The sequence below is a fragment of the Triticum aestivum genome, chromosome 4B (genome assembly GCF_018294505.1).
Source record: "Triticum aestivum cultivar Chinese Spring chromosome 4B, IWGSC CS RefSeq v2.1, whole genome shotgun sequence".
Taxonomy (NCBI): domain Eukaryota; kingdom Viridiplantae; phylum Streptophyta; class Magnoliopsida; order Poales; family Poaceae; genus Triticum; species Triticum aestivum.
In genome coordinates this window covers 142,865,186-142,882,380 of record NC_057804.1, presented here as the reverse complement: position 1 = coordinate 142,882,380, position 17,195 = coordinate 142,865,186, and the positions used below count along the sequence as shown (strand labels likewise).

General features: G+C 44.4%; 3 protein-coding genes across 6 annotated transcripts; all 3 read right to left on the bottom strand.

The window, feature by feature from the left end:
- Positions 1-66: 66 nt before the first annotated feature.
- On the bottom strand, positions 67-1,403 carry LOC123091513 (leucine-rich repeat extensin-like protein 5). Its single transcript, XM_044513048.1, has 3 exons — positions 629-1,403; positions 473-538; positions 67-363 (listed from the first exon to the last, which is right to left on the bottom strand). The coding sequence occupies exons 1-3, from the start codon at positions 1,305-1,307 to the stop codon at positions 350-352; spliced, it is 759 nt and encodes a 252-aa protein (XP_044368983.1). The 5' UTR covers positions 1,308-1,403; the 3' UTR covers positions 67-349.
- LOC123091512 (uncharacterized) lies at positions 1,393-11,037 on the bottom strand. Of its 3 annotated transcripts, XM_044513046.1 has the most exons (14): positions 10,791-11,037; positions 10,542-10,706; positions 9,862-9,957; positions 9,549-9,635; positions 9,396-9,464; positions 9,209-9,305; positions 9,017-9,119; positions 8,469-8,676; positions 8,218-8,331; positions 7,243-7,374; positions 6,429-6,509; positions 5,775-5,891; positions 3,646-3,771; positions 3,241-3,549 (listed from the first exon to the last, which is right to left on the bottom strand). In XM_044513046.1, exons 1-13 carry the CDS (start codon positions 10,989-10,991, stop codon positions 3,682-3,684), a joined length of 1,560 nt encoding a protein of 519 aa, XP_044368981.1. In that variant the 5' UTR covers positions 10,992-11,037; the 3' UTR covers positions 3,241-3,549; positions 3,646-3,681. The 3 variants fall into 3 exon arrangements, with proteins under 3 accessions (XP_044368982.1, XP_044368981.1, XP_044368980.1); XM_044513047.1 differs by lacking the exons at positions 3,241-3,549; positions 3,646-3,771 and adding an exon at positions 1,393-1,559; XM_044513045.1 differs by lacking the exons at positions 3,241-3,549; positions 3,646-3,771 and adding an exon at positions 3,780-5,499.
- Positions 11,038-14,254: 3,217 nt separating this feature from the next.
- Positions 14,255-16,886, bottom strand: LOC123091516 (proactivator polypeptide-like 1). 2 transcript variants are annotated; one of them, XM_044513051.1, is made up of 6 exons: positions 16,673-16,886; positions 16,172-16,277; positions 15,354-15,577; positions 14,973-15,170; positions 14,828-14,887; positions 14,255-14,707 (listed from the first exon to the last, which is right to left on the bottom strand). In XM_044513051.1, the coding sequence occupies exons 2-6, from the start codon at positions 16,251-16,253 to the stop codon at positions 14,549-14,551; spliced, it is 723 nt and encodes a 240-aa protein (XP_044368986.1). In that variant the 5' UTR covers positions 16,254-16,277; positions 16,673-16,886; the 3' UTR covers positions 14,255-14,548. The 2 variants fall into 2 exon arrangements, with proteins under 2 accessions (XP_044368986.1, XP_044368987.1); XM_044513052.1 differs by having other exon boundaries at positions 16,464-16,755.
- Between the last annotated feature and the right edge of the window lie 309 nt (positions 16,887-17,195).

The following is a 17,195-nucleotide window of genomic DNA, read 5'->3' as shown; positions in this document are numbered from 1 at the left end:
ACTAAGTTACTGAACACAAGCCAGGGCTAGATGGGCATTATAGGATCATCAGACAGAAAACCCATGTAATAGTGGGAAACAATACTCCCTTAGATGCAATCTGCTCTTGTATTTTTGTTTACATTCTCAATAAGAAAAAGGAAAACATGCTAGCTATTACATCGATCAGTAATACTACACCACAATTGGCCCATGATGCGTTGACCACTCTCATGGCTGCAAAGTTGGTAGTAACCAGCTAGTTTCTCACGTTTTTTTGTAATCTTAATAATTAAACTTGATAGATACGTCCCGGGATAGACTGTGCCTGCGTGATGAGCAGTAACCAAATCCGATCGTCGGCACCAGCTCAAGGCGACAATGCTGCACAGCAGATGGAGACATCAGAATTCAGCTGAAAGCAATCGAGCTTAACCATGCAAGAGCAGTATGGAGTAGTACTGTATACTGTGCTAGTGAGTGAGTAGTTGACCTGAAGAAGACGAGGTCTTCCAGGAGTCAGGAATCCGGTTCACCACCGGCGGCGTCGGCTGCCCAGCTGCATAGATTCCAAGATCATCATCAAGCATCCATCATGAGTGAGAAAGAGAGAGCGAGAGAGAGAGAGAGATTAATGGCGTTGGCGTACTGAAGCAGATGAAGAGGACTTGAGGCGGGAGGACGACGCCGCAGGCGATGGGGAGGTACATCATGCGGACGGGGTCGATGGGCTTGGGGAGCATGCGGTTCACGTCGCCGAGGATCACCGGGCACAGGCAACGCAGCGACCGGTCGTCCGCCGCCGCCGAGCTGTTGAGGAACATGCCCAGCCCGCCGCAGCACTCGCTCTGCGGGGTCGGCGTCTCCGCCTCGCTCCCCGTCAGGAACGACGCGCACGTCATCAGCCCCGCCAGCGGCGTCACGCAGTCCGTCGGCGCCGACGGCGGCGAGGGCGACGCCCCTCCGAAGCCGCCGGTGCCGCCCACCGGCATGCCAGGGAAGCCGGGCTGCGGGTTCGCGGCGGTGCACGGGGGCGAGATGGGCGCCGGCGGCGCCTGCGCCTGGGACGGCGGCGGCGTCATCGGCCTGCCGCTGGGCGACGGCGGCGTTAGCCTGCCCGCGGACGGTGGCGACAGCCTGGAGCGAGGGAAACCCCTGAAGCCGCTGGGGCTACGCTGCCTTGTTCCCGGGTACCAGAGCACGTGGGCGTCGGCGCGGCGTGCCGCCGCTGCCGCCTCCGCCGGCTGCAGCAGCGCCGCCGCCGCCGCCGCCGCCACCGTGACCACGACGAGCAAGACGAAGGCGGTGCTGCACCTCGACGCTGCCATTGCTACCAAATATGGATGTTTGCTTCTTTCTGGCAAATTGGAGTGTCAAGAAGCGCAAGAGCAAATGCTCACAGGGACGATCGATGTTGCCGTCTTCTTCTTCCTCCTGCCATTTTATATCTCTCTGGATTGCCTCAATTCATGCATGCGCACAAAGATCGTGCATTGTCACATTAATCCTACGTGCTTAAACATTCCATCTTTGGGTTTTCTTGTAAAGAAATGCAAAGCCGTCTTTAGATGTACGTGTTCCTGAGAGAAGAAAAACAAGAGTAGGTGGCACATTAACATTAAGAGCATCTCCAGCCATTGGCATCTCAAGAACACCACCGAACCAAAAAAATTGATGTCTTGAGGGTCACTCGGCGAAATAAAGAGGGCATCTTCCTGGTCACATCCTATCCCAAGCAAAAGTTTGTAAGGAGAATGATTAAGTGGGCCAAGAAAAATGACATATGATGAGACACGATTCGCCGAAACTTCTGTCGACGCCCCCAAGAGCCCCCCAACGCGCCGGGTTTCGTCTGGGTTTGCCGGCGCTTTTTTGACGTCCTGGGAGGCGCTGGGGGCGTGGCTGGGCCGTTTTTCGGCGAAAAACGCCGTCCGAGCCTAAAACCGAGGCTGAAAAGATGTCCTTGGGGGATGGGGGGGGGGGACTTGCAAATTTCATGAAAATTTCATAGGGAAGCCAGTTCAAATCAGACAACACACACACACCAAAAAAAAACAGAAATATTTCATTGTAGCATCAGTAGTCCGGGTTCATCAGATAGTTGCCCGTAAAACTAGTTACACATCTCTGCAAATGATATGCAGTCTGGGAGTGGATTTGGACAGTAGACAATTTTATGCAGCACAGCAGAACAATGCCCAACCTATCCGCCCTACTTTTCCACATAAACAATGAATTAGCATGCTTAGAGCATCTACTGGCCGCCTTAAACCCGTCTCAAACACCCGGGCGGACGGTCAGTGACTAGTAGAAAAAAACTAATCCAGACGAACGTCTCAAAAGGGTCTTAAACGCACGGGCTGACCACCACCCCTCATATCCAGTCCAAATCTAAATCGGATATGGGGAGGCCCGAGCGTGTCCGCCACGTCGGCCTGACAATGGGGTCCTGCACTAAAACACTCTGAAAACCGGCGATCCAAAGCTCGCCTCCTCCGTCAGACCGTTGGCGCCGCGTGGCACCACTCTAGTTGGCCTCGTAGTTCCCTAGCACGGCTATATAAGCCAACCGCTGACACCGGAACCCTACCTGTCCACATTTCCCCCTCCTGTCCGCCGCCGCCGCCACTTCTCAATCGGCGTCCGCCACCACTAGTAGCCATGCCCCCAAGTAAGGAGCTACCCGTATCTAACGAAGAAGCACCGACTGCAGCTCCTTGAGCAAATTCAAGAAAGGCGTGAATCCCGGATCGCCGCAGAGCTACCTCCGAATGCGGTGGATCCGAAGAAGGGCTTGGAGATGGAGGAGGATGTGAGAGACACTAGGGGCGCATATCTACAGGTGGAGCAACAGGCGGTCATTGATTCCCTCCGGTCAAAATCGAAGGCAGAGGCCAAATGCCGCCGTCGACAGGAGCCGGAGACGGAGCACGCGGTGAAAGTGAGTATGCCGCCGTCGACAGGAGCCGGAGACGGAGCACGCGGTGGAAGTCAACGAGATACTCACGCATATGGATGAGGAGCAACGAAGCCCTCCGCCCATCTACCTAGTGCCCAGCACCAACATCATGGATATCTCCGACGACGACGACGAAGCGTAGTTAGCTAGCATGTGTCTATACCTAGGATTTTTTTTGCATGGTTTGTATGGATCTAGGGAATGAAATATGAGAGACTCGGATGCATGGCACCAAGTATGAGGCGTGACCGGTCCTGTCCGCGGACGCGCCCGGTAGCGTCCGCGGGCGTTTGAGGGGTCGGTTTGCAAGTTCCGGCTGTACATGCTCTTACAGAGTTACAGTTTACATGACTCAATTTTCCGCCGTGAAAAGATGGACTACAAGCACACAAAATTCGCGTATTGTTATACTCTATGCTGCTGGCCTGCTACTATTTGTCTTCTTCTATGTTCACCCTTCAGATAGTTACTTCCAGTGTTATATTCGAATTTCCGTGTAGTCAATTTGTAGCCCCTTTGAAATGTGCAGACAAAATCAATGCATCAATGCTGGTGGCAAAAACCTCGTGTCTTCGTGACATACCGTACTTCTGCATTCTCGAACGACTTCCCTGTATTGAGTCGATATCTTAGAAAAGTAAAGGCCAGGCACAAACAGCCTTACTCAGCCACATGTCTTGATAGATTATCAAGAAGCACCACGATACCTATTTTTTAGGTTCCAGATGCATGTTTGGGAGGAACTAGGACGGGTCAGACGCTGCCTGAAGCCTGGCAAGATTTGTCTGGAGCCGTCCCAAATGAAATGCAATGAGAAGCCAGACAAAGCAGAGCTGGTAACAAAAGGTAAGCACAAACCATTAGACATATCTCCCAGGACCCCCAAAAAATGCTGCACAGTTAACACCAAGATATTTATCTGGAAATTTGTAGGGACCGCATGGAATCTAATCGCTGAGAGTTCAATGAAACACAGTCAGATTCCGAAAAGGTGTGTAATTACACAACAAAAAAACAAAAGGTGTACCTTAACTACTCCCTGTAATCCAAATTAATCGACGCAGCTCTCGTGCAAAGTTGTACTAGAGCTGCATCGATTAATTTGGATCGGAGGGAGTACAAAAGAGTGCAACTGGTATGGTGGCAGTAGTCAAGTAAGGTGTGCAGCGAGAGGTCATGGGCTCAAACCCCACCCAGCTCATTGATTATTCCTAAAAGCACATCTCTCAAACGCATCTCTGCGCAGATCCAGCAACCACAAAATCCACTGAGTTATCAAAAATTCAGGCAGTTGTGTTTAGCAAACCCATAAATTGTACTAGTTGTGGAATAAGAAGGGTCAGCAGTAGTTGGCAAAGTTAACCAGGTTTTAACATACAAGTAGAGATAGGTAAAAGGTTTGAAGCAAGATATTTTAAATTTCAGCATGTATTATATATTCAGTTGTGTTCAGCAGTTCAGCTAGCAAAGAAAAAAAAAGCTAGCAAAGAACTCCCCAGACTTTGAACGCTTTGGTGGGAGCATACACACTTTTGAGCAGCCAAATATCCAGACATGGACACTTTTCCAGTCAAAGCATCTTCACACGAGAAAAGTGTATCTTAATTGGGGAATTTGAGGATTTGCCACAGGTTTGTTTGCACTTTGAGGATTTGCCACAGGTTTGTTTGCACTTTGAGGATTTGCCCTAGTTTTCCTTGTCATCGATTATTTGCCACATATTTCTAAGATTCTTGATGATTTGCCCCCGATTGTACAGACCCACAAGAAAATATCTAAAATGCCCTTCGTCCTCATCTTGTCCAAAGTCATGAAGGTAGACGGAAGCTGCACGGCGGCACGGCCGGCTCCGTCTGATCGTCATCGTCCAGACAGGTTGTTGCAGGCGAGGAGTGTGTCGAGGCGCAGGAACGGGCAGGGGAGGCGACTGGGGAGCAACGCGGTGGGCAACGAGAGCGAGGTCACGCAGCCTGTGCGCGCACTGCAGCCGGCGCTTGACCAAAAGCAGGGGCGGTCGTCGTCGTCCGTCCCCTTGGCGAGGCGGCCTAGTGGGTCGATGACGCGTGTTTTGGAGACCACCAGGCACCAGCGCGTGGTCTTCGCCATGGCCTCCAAGAAGAGGACGGGAGGCAAGGAGCAGCGCCGGAGGGGAGGGAGGCGGCGGTGGCCATTGCTGCGGCCCAGGAGGGGATGCGTGCGGGTTGTGGGGTCACACAGATAACAGGAAGCTTTTTCCTATTTGCGTTTGAAGCGAACTTGATGGAATCATAGTGGTTGACAACGGCGGATGCTTTCGCCTGGCGAGCTGCTGGTTGAGGTCGTCGACCTCGGCTTCTCTTTTCAGGTCGTTGACCTCGGCCTACTTGTTCTCGAACAAGGCAGGTTCATGAAGCACGACGGCGAGAGACACGACTGCGAGTCATGGCGAGCCAGCAGGAATACGGATCAACAGAGGAATGGAAATAGTCAAACGGGGAGCTAACTAATTTGGGCCAGTGCAGTTTGGTCACTGATTTTGTATTGCAATTCCATACCGTGCATAAGGGCAAATCATCAAGAATCTGGGAAAGGTGTGGCAAATAATCAGTGACAAGTAAAATAGGGGCAAATCCTCAAAGTGTAAACAAACTTGTGGCAAATCCTCAAATTCCCCATCTTAATTAGTTTCTACCAAAGTATTAGTGCAACATCTGCATCAAGAATTACCTCCCAAGGCACAATCAAACAGACTACATTGCCAAGGAGCTATCTTTGAGAGATTAAAAAAACACATTAAACATACAATATGATATGGTAAGCAGAAATGAGCAAGTAAATGATCAGACATGATTCATACCGGCAATGCATAGAGGTTGACAATGGATATTTTCTTCTCAAAGCTGCTGAAAAGTAATGTGTAAATTCCAGCAGCTGTCGCATCACCAAGCCTTTGAACAATAACATCTATACAGACCTACAAGAAAAACTTTGATTTAGCCAAATTAATAAGACAAAATCAACACGGAAAATGGGCAGCAAAACAAGATAATATCCACATGATTTGCCAATATCAGGCAAGATACTTCTAAAAAAATATGCCACTCGCAATAAGGTAAGTACTCAACAGCAGCAAAAAGCACTCCTCAGTAGCAAATACTGTGTCCGAAATTAGACTTTTTAGGTTACTGATATTTACTTCTATTTTCAGAGAGAAGTAGTTCCCCCGATGCGCCGCAATTAATTAGAAAGGAAAAAATTGAATGCTTAAATTGTCCACTTGACGCCGAGTATCATGTTTCTAAAAGAGATCATTTGATCCCTACTGTAGTGATCCAAGTTACTAAAATCTTCTGGGCCCAGGTGGACAGCTAGTGGAAACCGGTCAAAATGAGAGCAAATGGGTTATATCCCATTTATATGCTATTATCATTTCATCATCTATGGAGACCAATTCATGCCTCATCATGTTTCCTACTGGTTAGCATGCTCAAATTACATAACTCCTTTTTACCTTGGCTGTGTACTTCTCATCCTGTGAGACAACAGTAAATAATAACTCCCTTCCAGGTCTAGTCAAAACATAGGTAGTTACCTGCAATGAAGGAAAAAGATTGGGAAACAACAAATTAGAATAATTATGTGTTTATCGCAGAGTATACCTAAATATAGAAATAAAAACATGAACTCCCTCCGTTTCAAAATACTTGTCGTGGTTTTAGTTCAAATTTGAACTAAAACCACGACAAGTATTTTGGAACAGAGGGAGTAGTAAATACAACAATTAGTAGGTACTCACAAAGTTCACCTAGTACCAAACAACATTCAGTATGCTCTAAATCAGTATTTCTTTTGCCTAAATCAGTGTTGGTACATGAAGAAAATCGGTTGTGGCTATAACCCTTTTACCAAACGAGCATTTTGCAAACCACCGGCAGTATAATGATTTTTGATACATTAATTACAAACAGAACCAGCGCCTTGATTAATTTTGAGTATAACAGATGCTATCATGCATTGGTTCCAGATGCAACTAGATGAAGCTGCACTAATATTCGAACTGAAACGAAAATGAATCCTGCAATTGATGATTTCTCAGCTTATTAACAATAGGAAAAATATACTACAACGCATAAGCTCTTTCATATGAAATCATTTGAGGGTACTAAACCAAAACTAAAGATATAGTGCGTGTGCACAAATTCAATGGCAATGGCTACTCAGCTTTTGCATATGCCTTACCTTTACATGCATCTTTTTCATATCAACAACTAATGGTAGAAAAATGGTACCGAAAGTTCAGTAAGAGTGGCCTGGTCAACCGATACCTTTCGAATTGTTTCAGTGACGGCAACAGCAACCCAAGTTGGCCATACAGCAAGGGCAACCAAATTTGAGGCAGCAATAAATGGAGATGCGCAAATAGCAACTGTTACACCAGCTACTGTAAGGATATGACCCTGAAATAAATACTTGTTCAAATCATACCCAGAAATTGATAGAGCTACAAGAATGGTATAATTACCATAATACCCTCTTCAGATTAGACGTAAAATATCTATGATCTAAACAGGTCGTGCGAACGAAAAGAAAACCACTAATCTACGTTGGTCATTGCAGAATCTTCTAACTACCATTTGGCTAAGACCCTTGTTGATTTATATTGTTTTATTCACTACCAGATATCGTTGTGGAATAGTTAGACAGCTAGTGTCACAGCATGCATCAGTTGGACTAGACTGCACGAAGTTTGTCCCTTGAGATAATAGAAATGCAGAACTCATGGGGTCTCTAATTGACATCATCTCAGTGTGCACAGGAATTAGTTTCGAAGGGGAAGCGTATTGAGATTCCATCACATGATGGAAGGTTTATTTTCTTGAAAGTAATAACCGGGTGTTCCACAAAAAATATTCACGCAAACACTTTACACAGAAAAAATAGCAAAAACTGGAGGTGCACATTTACAAATTTACTTCAGTAATCCTATACTGCAATTTACATTGTGGACGTGCTCATCCTGAAGTGGAAGTTATGATGGATTACTATTGCAATTATGATTTGCATTAAGGAGTGTAAAAAACATTCTTATATTATGGGACGGAGGGGATAGATATTAAGAGAGGTGATGTAAGTTCTATTATATTTACATCTTTTAATAATATGTATACACTTCGACAATGCATTATGGCATAAAAGTTTTTTTTTGTGACAACTTATCTGGGTGATATTCACTTATTCACACTGAAAAGGGGGTAATGAAGTAGAGTAAAACAAGGATAATTTCCAGATGGAAAAAATACCGTCAAAGTGAGCTGTCCGGCAAGAATAAAAACTGCTATAAAGCTATTTATCAGTGCAAATGTTCTCCTTCTGGCAGTTGGACTTGATATTGTAGTAGCAACTATAGTTACTTTCTGGAAAACAAGGAGAAAAGGTCGGGTGAGTAAATGGAGGATCCTTTCTGTACTAACAATTTATTTAAGGAAGCAACATGCTCACAGCATGGCACAACTTATCATCCATGTCATACACAAAAGGAGAACAATCATACCTGAAAGTAAAAGAAGGATGAGACAGCTGCACTCAGCCATAGAAACAGAGATATGTATATCAGGTAGGGCGAGCGCATGATCAGCCAGAAACCTTCAAACATCACAAAAATCCCAGGCTTTGTCTTTTGAGATTGGGAAGGTGTTCTAGGTGAAGTGACCAGTGAAGACATTTCATCACCAAGCTCGGTATTTTGACTTGGTTCTGCTCTGCAGTTTGTAATAAATTGGGATGTCTTAAATTCTCACTTGTGAACACAAAGAAGCACCAACAAGTCAAATAAAATCATTCAGTAACACCTAAAAAATAGTGTGAAAGCCCACCATTGTAAATCCCATTTTTTATCATAAATTGTTGAAACTAATAAAATCATTCCAAGTTAGTCATAAAGTGGACTATTCAGATTTCAGAGCTAGTATTTGCGGCTCAAAGTTCGCTAAGGTTAATCAAGCAAGAAATTTTGTACATAAAACATGCTGGTTACTCATGTCAAAATTAACAGGAAAATGAGTCAAGAACTTGTAACTCATGCCCAGAAGGAATACATACCCTGTTGATGGCAATTCTGTTGAACCATGATTAGCATCAATGCAAATTCCTTTAGATGACAGCGCAGCAAGTTCCATCAAGAGGGAGGAAAATAGGAGCAGAACTGAGGAAATTTTAGTAAATGACATTGCATCCATGAAAAATCAGACAGGAGCTTATAATGTTATTCGGAGGAGCATCCTAGATACGTACAGGGTCCCATCCATGCCATGCTTGCAGCAAACAAAGAACCAAAAAGTTGCCCTAGCGTAGCACCAGCCCCGATAAAACCAAACAATCTTGAACCTGACTGAATCAAGAGAGAGATAAGGATTTGAAAAGAACATCCAAAATGTCTAAGGGGTTGCCGATATATTCTGGTGCAGTTATCAAATGATACCTCACTGTCCATGACATCAATTACCCTTGCCCAAGTGGATGATATTGTAATGAGATTAAGCAAAGCAACCTTCAGATGAAGAGAGTAATTCAAATGGACGATAACTTAAATCTCAAAAACATGGACAGGATCATGTAACAGGAAATGGCTTACCCAGAGAAAGAAGCTTATTCTCACAACTATGTATAACCAGCTATGGTTTCCCCACCCAGCAGGTTTATTTGAACCATCTTCACTTGACTTGATCATAATATTGACAAAAGTAAACAAAAATAAGTTTGGCCCTGCCTTCTTCGATTAGGAAATTTAGAAAGCGAGCAAAGTGGCCGGAGTGCAAGATGGCAGATGGATTCAAAAACATTTTTTCCGGTGTAATATCAGCATGGGATATTTGCAAACTCCAGGGAAACTAATCATGCATACAAAAAAAGAGAAAATAATCCACCATGTTATCAGTGTGTGTTACCTGGGCGGTAGATGGGGAGCCCGGCTTCGAGGCAAGCCAAAGCACAAAAAATACAAGAAGGGATATGCTGAAGAACCTGTGTATCAAAACCAAAGCCTGAAATTGCAGGTACAGGTGATAGGAATTAGCTTGTGTCAGTGAAGGAAAAATAATTGCTAGTCCCTCCATTCCAAAATACTCCCTCCGTCCCATAATATAAGAGTGTTTTTGTGTCAAAAATGTTCTTATATTATGGGACGGAAGGAGTAAGTCTTATTTGAACTAAAACCACGACATTTATTTTGGAACGGAGGGAGTACTGGAAAATTTCAACTTCATAAAATCATCGCCAATTACCTGAATAAAAACAGGGGCTCGTCAAAGGAAAATAACAGAAGCTTATATTTAAAATTGACTTGCAGCCCTAGACATAAACCACATGAAATAGCAGATCATTGCAAAAACATACATTTTTTTCTGCTAAAGTAAATAGGTTCTGGCGAAGGTGTGTGTGTGTTTTAAACTAAGTCCAACTAGGCGTTTGGTTTATAATTCTTGTCTTGGTGGTGTGATGTTTAGGGAAGTACAGTTTTGTCCTGTTGGATCCTTGCATTATTTGCATTGCTTTTGTCTGCTGTGGTTGAATTGTTTCCGTTTAAACACGAGCAAACTGCAACGACCCAAGTGAGAAAGGCACGGACCCTGGACTTGGGGACGGATGGGAGCGAGAAGGCGAGGGAGGCGACGGGGGCGGCGAGGATGGTGAGCACGAGCGAGCCGGCGAAGAGGCCCGGGAGGGCGCCGAGGCCCAGCGAGATGGCCCCCTCGTCCCGCAGCGGCAGCACCACGAAGTAGGCGCTCAGGATCTGCGTCAGCCATGGGGTGAGGATTTTCCGTTCTCCGCTGGTGGCGGAATTCGGAAGGCGGATCCGACGAGAGAGATGGCTTACGAAGAAGAAGGTGGAGGCGGCGCTGGTCAGCGGGGGCATCTCGTGGAGGCGGACGTCCACCAGGGACGCCACCGCCGCCTCGGCGCGCGCGCGGAGCCGGTGGGTCGGAGCTGTCTCCGCCATTCTCCCCTCCGGCCGGTGACCGGGCGGGCTGGGGTTGACTCGCCTCTGCCTCCCTTCCCTCCTTGTCAGCCCCATCATCTCTTCTTCACTCGCGTTGTACTGTTGCTCGTGCTGGGGATATTATAATATTCCGTACTAGTACATTGTAGTATTTGATTGATCGATGCACCCAATGCATTGTCTCTTAACACGGTCATCCTTGTTGAATTGGCAAAGATTTTGATTTGAAATCCTTTCATTTAATTAGCTAGCCCAATTTTTTTGGCACCCTACGCATCCGCCGGTGGGTTATTTGAAAACATTCGCCGTCTGATATGTCGTTGGATTGCGTCATAAATAGCCGTCGGATCTCCGCAATGGGATATGTCGCAAATTGCAATAAGGTAGATGTTGCACAACTCGTTCTACAACAACTGTTTTGTTGCATACCACCAAAGCGTTATTTTTCGCCTGATTTTTTTTATTATTGTCTTCAACCTTTTTTGTAACATAGATGACGTTGCGGGGGGACTTTTTGCAACGGAGGTGGTGTTGCAGATTTTTTTTCGCCTTCATAGTTTCTGCAACATAGATGATTGCGGGAGGACTTTTGCAACAAAGGTGATGTTGTGGATATTTTTTTCCGTCTTCATAGTTTTTGAAGCATAGATGATGTTGCAGGAGGACTTTCACGACATAAATAATGTGACTGGAAAGATAATGTTGTCTGCGATGTGAATTGAGAAATTTCTGCAACAGAGATGATGTTGCACAGAAGGACTTTTGCAGCAAGGCCCTTGTTGCGGAAAGTATAAAAAAACATTGTCAGCCGGAGCGACGACAGACAGCAGGAGGGGAGGCCGGAGCGGTGCAACTGGGCCAACGGTGGCTGGAGCAGAGCTCGGGCGTGCGCGCTCAAGCGACGGCCATGGTTGCGTGCGGACACAGGGACACGGGGAAAGGAGGAGTTGTAAAGGAGGAGGAGAAAGGATGGCCAGCGGCGGCGTCCAACGATCACCGGCGGCGGACTCGAAAGTGCGGCTTGCAGCAGTGTGCAGGTTGACTGGCTTGCTGCGGCGCTTGTGGCGTGTGGCTGTCCTGAAGCACGGCTGCAAGTGAGGGTATGAGCGAGATTGACAGAGGAAGACATGGAGCGGCTATCTGGACGGAGAAAATAATAAATACTCCCTCCGTCCCAAAATAACTGTCTCAACTTTGTACTAGCTCTAGTACAAAGTTTTACCAAGCTTGAGACACTTATTTTGGGACGGAGGGAGTAGATGAGAAGGATGAAGAGTAGATAAGGTTAAGAATGACACGTGTTGAACATTGGAGGCGGCGGACGCAGTGCATGTAATCCACTGGGTGGTGGGAATCTTTTCCCTTTTCTATACTGTGATATTCGAGGCTCTAGACAAAAGAAAAGGCAAGACTCCCAAAGAAAAAAAGTCTTAATAGGATGATTTTTGGAATTTTAACACTATGGCCTAGCTATAAAGGGAAGAAAAGAAGTGAAAACTAAGAAGATGAGCCACAAAAGATCAGATCATTAAATTCACTCCACCGAAAAATGAGTTAAGAGGGAAAGTAACCTTCACAACTCGAGCTCAAATGAGCTCTGGTGAACAATAAAATCAATTTTTTTGTAAGAAAACTGATTTTTTGTGACAAACATTTACAAATGTTCTAAGAGTTTGCAAATTTTTATTATGAGATCACATTTGTGGAATTCATGGCAAAAAAAGGTAAAATCGGTTCTCCAAAATGCTTTGGAAAGCAGCATTTCCAGAGTATTGATTTTGTTTTTGCCATGCCTTCCAGGAATGTGATTCCATGACGAATCTTTGCAAGCACTCGGAACATTTGTCACAAAAAATCAGTTTTTTAAAATTTTATTTTTTAAATTTATTTTGTTGTTCACCGTTGAGCTCGGACTGAGAAACTCTGCATCAAGCTAAAGAGTCATTTCTTAGGTAAGATAAAACTCCACTCCTTTTTAATTACAGTGCTACATCATCATTTTGCCTATAATAACGTGCTAAGAGACGAGCATTGGAGTGCCCTTAGATTCTTAGGCTGCCTGTAGTGGGTAGTATCATAAGTTAGTGTTGTGCATAGTATCATAGATGTATCTTATAGATGATCTTATGTATTGTCATGCAAATATATAGTGGTATAATATTTATTATGATAGGGTATTATAATATGATACTCAAATCTTATTTTATTTTATTCTAAGTTACCTCATCAAAATTGTCTGGTTGACATGGATAATAGCACTAGCTATGATACACCCACTACGGGTAGCCATAGTCCAAAACGTTGGTGCTACTATAGGGTAAACATGATTTGACCAAAAGTCACTACCCATCTCTCTTCGCTCACATTGCATGGTTGCTTGTGCTTGCGGTCAAGATATTATTGGATTTTATTTGGTTGCATTTTACCTACTCGCTCCATGTCTATATATAAAGTCGTTTCATATTTCTATGTCTAATTTTGATCATTAATTTTACCAAAAAAGAGTTACATGCAATAGAAAGCATGTCATTGAATGCACATTTCAAAGAACTTTCTGATGATATATTTTGGATGACATCTAATCTATATTTTGTTGACCAAAATTACAAGTCAAAATTTGACATGGAAAACAAAATGTCTTATATACAGAAATGGAGGGAGTACAACATTTTGTTCTACTTCTCTTCCGAGCTTGTAAATGATATTGGTTTGTTCTTTTCGTGGAGCCCTTCACTCAAGAAAAAGTTCAATGACATAAAAGAATCGTCATGGTGGACTCAGCTCTGTGCTACTACCTCCGTCCTGGTTTATTGGCCCCTATTGTAATCTGTGCCAAATTTTGATCATAAATTTAACTAAGAAAATGTTCATGCATGTCACAAAAAATAATATCATTGAAAACTATGTTCAAATACAAATCCAAGTATATAATTTTTGTTGACATGCACACATTTTTATCAGTTAAATCTTTAATCAAAATTTAGCACAAATTACATAGGGGACTAGTAAACCAGGACGGAGATAGTACGTCACAGGAGCCTCGTCCCGTCATTGGTATTTGTTTCATCTAGACAGTTCAGAAAATCATGTTGCCGTGCATTTATTAACGTGTTTTTAATGTAGAATACCAATGTTTGGAATAGTGTGCTTTTTATTTTTTATGGTACTACAAAGTTGCCAAAGTTTTTCTAGCCAAAGTTGGCCAATCCATTGGCAAATAAAACCTCAACCAAAATTTGGCCAACTAAACTCTTTGGTAGGGCGATTCACTTGTTCAACGGCCAAGGGGACAGAAAATCTACTCTTCACAGACCGAAATCTGATCGTCAGAACAAGGCATATGACAAGATTAAAACATTGATTTAGTAGACAGACTGAAACTCGATTTAGTATCTACAGTTGTTCAGATGCCATTACAAATTAAAACATTGACCAAGTAATAAGTACAACACGGCTTCAAATTGACATAATATACTGTTCGTCATGCCGCTCCCTTTATAATACAAAGCATCCACAGAATGCAGGAGCAGCACAAGGCAACAGCAAGTTGAATTTTAGACACCTATGTACAACAAGAAGAACTAGTGCATTATGTTCCCTCCGGGTTCACGCGGCTTGGTGTAGCCTTTCTACCTTCATGCATCACGCAGCAAACCCTCCTCGGAGAATGACCCGACCACCGTCTTTTTGCCGGCATCACATGCTTGGACGATGGTGCATATATCGTTCTTCTCGAGGAACTTCTCTCCGTTGACCAGGATGAGAGGGATGTATTGCAGGACCAATCGTTTGCACTGTCGAATAAGAAAAATATCAAACCCGGTGTGTGCTACATATTGAACATTAACTGAAGAAGCCAAGATATCTCCTTTGCGCATATTTTGTTTTTAAAAGATGAGCCAGATATAGCTTACCTGCTGCTCGTGACCTTCGATCTTTTTGCACTCCTTGAGGAGAATTTGAATTATCTCGAACTACAGATATCACATGGAAATTATTAAAGGAAGACACAAGGTAAAGGTGAAGGCACAGATGATGCAAGTGGAATAAAGGAATTACCTCAGCATCGGGATCTTTCAGTTTGGACAAAACTTCATCCATGAGGTGGTGGCAAAACACACATGTGCTCTCACTTCTCACACCAGACAGAAGAGCATTGTCCCTGCAGAGGCCATTTCGTTTGCAGAACTCTTCCGGCTTGATCTCAGCGATCTTGGCAAATAAGAGAGTTGCATAGGAGTCCACCAACTCAACACACTGCAGAGATAGAATGTCCATGCTTAAAAGATCTATAAACTATTTCTGTTTAGGGTATCTTCTAGCATGGCATTTATCAAGGAAATATAAACACTATGCATGTATATCTTTTTATCAATCTTTTTACAGTGCCTAAAACTCAGTATGTACCAAATTACAAGCCAAAGTGTTCAGAATTACTACCTTCTTTTCCAACGAGAATGTCTGAGAACAAGCTTCATGAAGGACCTCCATCATCTTATCTTGTGATTGTTTCTGACTAAGATAGCTAAGAGCTTCATCTGTAAACTTCTCGCAAGCTGGGCATAGTGGGCTACCCCTCTCAACACGAACGGGAGTTTTGCTCGAAGTTATCTGATCCATCAAGATTTGATCAGGGTCTCGAGCCTCCTTGATATCAAGAAAAACTGGAAACAAATAAATCAGATGTCACTGGCCAGAACAATTGCGGACACAAGGAAAAATATATCCATATGCCTGAATCTTCTAACACTGCCACGTTATGCAGTATCACGGTTGTATCTTGTTCATGCACATTCCCCATCTAAGCCTTGAATTACAGAAACGAACAACAGTATATGAAAGAATACAAAACCAAGCATCAACATATACTGGAAGTTGACGATGTTAACAATGAAATTGGCTATCCAAAGTCTATGCTTATAGAACCATGCATGATTTACAATGCAAATGCAAATCATATCAAGGAAGCAGATGAAAGATATGACAACTTCAATTTAGACAACAATACTGGGAACTCGCATAAGATGATTTCACAACAAGGGTATCCTTAATTCCAGTTCTAATTCCAACACCAACCTAAATAGCTCACCACCCTCCATCAGCTGTGCGCAGAAAAAATCTTAAGGGTGCTTCCCGATTTACATGTTCTTAAGGGTGCTTCCCGATTTACATGTGGGAGCCACTGATGTCGATTTAGAGATGAATAAACAACATAACTAGCATCATGGGATTGGAAAGGGCTGTTGTGTGAGATATACCTGTGCTCCGGCCTTGTGCGGCTCCCAGGCTGACCAGCAGCAAGAGGAGTAGGAAGAACGGCAATCTCAGTCCCAAACCCATCGCGCGATAGGTACTGTCGTTGACCTGCAAAAATAGGAACCAACACATACGGAATTAGCAAATCTATCAATCAATTTTGATCAGGAAACCGCAGGAAAACGAAAGGGGTGAATCAGTCTCATGAACAACAGCTGAGCCTGTAATATCTCCGCCAATTTCAGAAAATTTCACATAACAAAGCCAAAGACGCAAAGGAGCCACGAAACCGACCGGTAAAGCCGATCGAGTCGACCGGGCCGGGTCAACAGAATCATCAACAGGAGGAGGAAGCGGATCGATCGGAGAAGGCGCGATGACACCGAACGAATCGGAAAGCTCGAGCAAGGGGGGGTGGGGGAACGCCGCGATCCAAAATCTGAGGCTCACGGGGAGAAACGAAATCGGAAGCAAGCAGAAGGGATGATGAGAATCAAACCAACCCTGCTGTTGGGGAATCGAGCAGGCAGCCGCCGGGAGGAGCAGGTGGTGGTGCGTCGGGGTCGTCCTGATCTTTTTTCTGCTTTTGTGTACGTATCGTGTATAGCGTGCTCGCGATTATAGAAATCTGATGATGGGGCTAGCTAAATAGGGCGTGGGTGGGGGTGGGTGATTGATCTCGCTTCGCCTTCGGAGTTGGGTTAGCGTGGAGGGAAGAAGTTGAGACGGTTAAGCAAGAGTAACTGCTTGTTATTATTATTGCAAGTACCACTATCATTACTATGCGTATATTAATATATATTTTTTAAAAAGGGGATTCCCCGGCCTCTGCATCAGATCGATGCATACGGTCAATATATTTTACTTGTGGGAAATGTCATACGGAAACAAACATTCGGCGGACACCGATGAAAACCACGGGAAAACGGTGTTTTAAACTTGGGCGCTGATTCTCTCTAAAAAAAACTTGGACCCTGATCTGCGCCGGTGCGCCGGCCTAACTGTTGGGCCGATCAAGCACCAGCC